Consider the following 2,820-nt stretch of genomic DNA (forward strand, 5'->3'; position numbering starts at 1 on the left):
CCCGTTATTCAATGTGTCGTTCTACTACAGGCGAGTAAGTCTCCAAAGGTCGAGCATCCGGTAGATTGCGTAGTAACGTCGTTCGCCCAAAACACAACCCTTAACCCCTAGTTAGCCGAACTATGGCTTGCTCTGATTCTCATTCCAGATGAGATACGTAGGCATAAGACGCGATGTCTTAGCGAGCACACTCCTCTTTAACCCATAGGTAGCCGAGCTACGAAGACTCTGATTCTCATATTCAGATGAGATACGTATGCAGTGGACGCGACATCCGTGCGAGTCATTTTCTTTTAACCTTCTTTTAGCAGATAGTACATTAGATAAACCCACCCTTTAGACAAGAACAACAAGAGTGGATCCCGTAGAGTACTACAGATGCGTAGGGGTGCTAATACCTTCCCTTCGCATAACCGACTCCCGAACCCAAGATTTGGTTGCGAGACCTTGTCTTTTCCTTTCCTTTTTCCAGGTTTACTTCGAGTGTTTCCATTCCCCCCTTTGGGATAAATAATGCACGGTGGCGACTCTTCTGTCATTTCTTTCTTCGCCGGTTGTTTTTTTCGCAGGTTGCGACACTAATATCACACTTTTTATTACCACAAACCTTCAAATGCGATAAATATATTTCCAAACCATGATGAAAATAGTTCTTTTAATAATGAAAATGGTTTGACTTTGTCCGCACCCTCATGTTTGAATATAATGATCCTTTATTATTTGTAAGGATTATAGTACACTTTTATTTTCCATAACTATAAATAATATTTTCTTATGAAAAATTCATTAGAGAAAATATTATAATTTAGTCATCAACTCTATAAAATGTTTATCAAATTTATTCTTCTATCAACGTCGTTAAGGATTATTGTTAATTGCAATTAAATTATGTTTTTACCCTTCTAAAACTAACAGAATTTATTTGTAGAGTCACTTTAGTTGTATTTTGAGTTGTATCATTTTATTCTCTTAATGTATAAATACTCTTGTAATATTCCCAATTCAAAATTAATGCCAAAATTAATATTCATCCAATATTACTCTTTGCTCTAATTCTCTCTTATCTTCATCTTCCCCAATTTTCTTTTCTTCCACCATTGTCAAACCTTTAATTTGAGTTTTATGTTCTAACATTTGACATCAAGAGCCTTGATTATCGATCCTAATCCACTGCAACAATGGCAATCGTTTCCAATGATCGAATTCCCACCAATCTCCCGATTCTTGATTCGAAGAACTATGATAAATGGGCAAAACAAATGAGGGTCTTGTTTGGTTATCAAGAGGTGCTTGAGATCGTCGTCAATGGAGTTACACAACTAGGGGCAGAGGCTACCGACATTCAAAGAGCTACACACAAAGAAGAGAAGAAGAAGGATTACAAATCCCTATTCTTGATTCATTCGTGTGTTGATAACGACAATTTCGAGAAGGTTGGCGATTGTGAATCGGCGAAGCAAGCATGGGAAATCTTGGAGAAAGCATATGCCGGTGCCGTCAAAGCGAAGGTTGTAAGGTTACAAACTTACAAGCGACAATTCGAGTTAACACAAATGGAAGACAAAGAAACGATCAACGACTATATTACGCGCATTACCCGGTTAGTTAATCAAATCAAATCTTGTGGGGAAACGATTCTTGAGCAGAATGTTGTACCGAAAGTATTGCGTTCGTTAACGTCGCGTTTCGACAACATAGTTGTGGCTATTGAAGAATCGAAGGATCTAACAACTTTGAGCAAGAATGAATTGCAAAGTTCGTTAGAGGCACATGAACAAAGGATGGATGAGAGAGGCGCCGACAAAGCCAAAGCGGAGATTGCTTTGCAAGTGTGTTTCAATGAAAAGAATAAGAGGTCGAAAGGAAAATTTGCGGCGAGAGGTAAATCAAATTTTTAGAATTTTGGTTCAAACGATTCGCAAAATTCAAAGTATTCGGCGAGTGAAAAGGGTGAAATTAGCTCCAAGGATAGTGGTCATAGCAATGATTTTAAGAAGCGTGATGTGAGTAAGGTGCAATGCTACAAGTGCAGAAAGTTTGGACACTTTGCAAATTTGTGTTTTGGTAAATCGAATGAGAATCACAATAATGAAGCCAAGGTTGCTAGGGAAGAGGTAGATGATGAGGACACACTTCTAGTAATGATCACGGAGGAGAGTTATGGCATTACGGATGTTCCGGGAAGCAGCTACAGTAGTGACAGTTTGCGGGACAACAGCTGTACCGTTCCGGAAAATAGCGAGAAAATGCATTCGGATCGAAGTGCATTGGTTACCGTTTGTGATGGAGTCCAAGGGAGAGATGAGTGGTACTTGGATTCCGGTTGTTCAACACATATGACAGGTCAAAAAGATTGGTTTGTGCAAATCAATCAAGCGGAATAAAGTAAAGTCAAATTTGCCGACGACACCACTTTAAGCGCCGAAGGGGTAGGAGATGTTTTGATCGGAAAAAGGAATGGTGGACATTCAAGGATCAAAGATGTCTTGTATATACCGGGAATTAAGTGTAATCTTTTAAGCACTGGCCAATTACTTGAAAGAGGATACAAAGTTCGTTTGGAGGACAAGATTTTACGCGTTTTGGATTCAAATGGTGTGTTGATTCTAAAAGCGCCGATGGCTGCCAATAGAACCTTTAAGGTTGAGTTAAAGGTTATGGAGCATCGTTGTATAGCTACCGCGGCAAGTAGAGATGAGCGGTTATGGAATTACCGTCTTGGTCACCTTAATTTTAGGGATCTAATAAAGTTGCAACAAAGTGAATTGATAACGGGGCTGCCACAGATTAGTATTCCAACTGAATTGTGTGAGGAATGTG

The 2,820-nt window shown here is 39.3% G+C and overlaps 1 protein-coding gene across 1 annotated transcript; it reads left to right on the forward strand.

Moving 5' to 3' along the window:
* Positions 1 to 1,178: 1,178 nt before the first annotated feature.
* On the forward strand, positions 1,179 to 2,384 carry LOC127102349 (uncharacterized). Its single transcript, XM_051039727.1, has 2 exons — positions 1,179 to 1,829; positions 1,932 to 2,384. The coding sequence occupies exons 1-2, from the start codon at positions 1,179 to 1,181 to the stop codon at positions 2,382 to 2,384; spliced, it is 1,104 nt and encodes a 367-aa protein (XP_050895684.1).
* The last annotated feature ends 436 nt before the right edge of the window (positions 2,385 to 2,820 follow it).

Source organism: Lathyrus oleraceus, chromosome 7, assembly GCF_024323335.1.
Source record: "Lathyrus oleraceus cultivar Zhongwan6 chromosome 7, CAAS_Psat_ZW6_1.0, whole genome shotgun sequence".
In the NCBI taxonomy this organism is placed as follows: domain Eukaryota; kingdom Viridiplantae; phylum Streptophyta; class Magnoliopsida; order Fabales; family Fabaceae; genus Lathyrus; species Lathyrus oleraceus.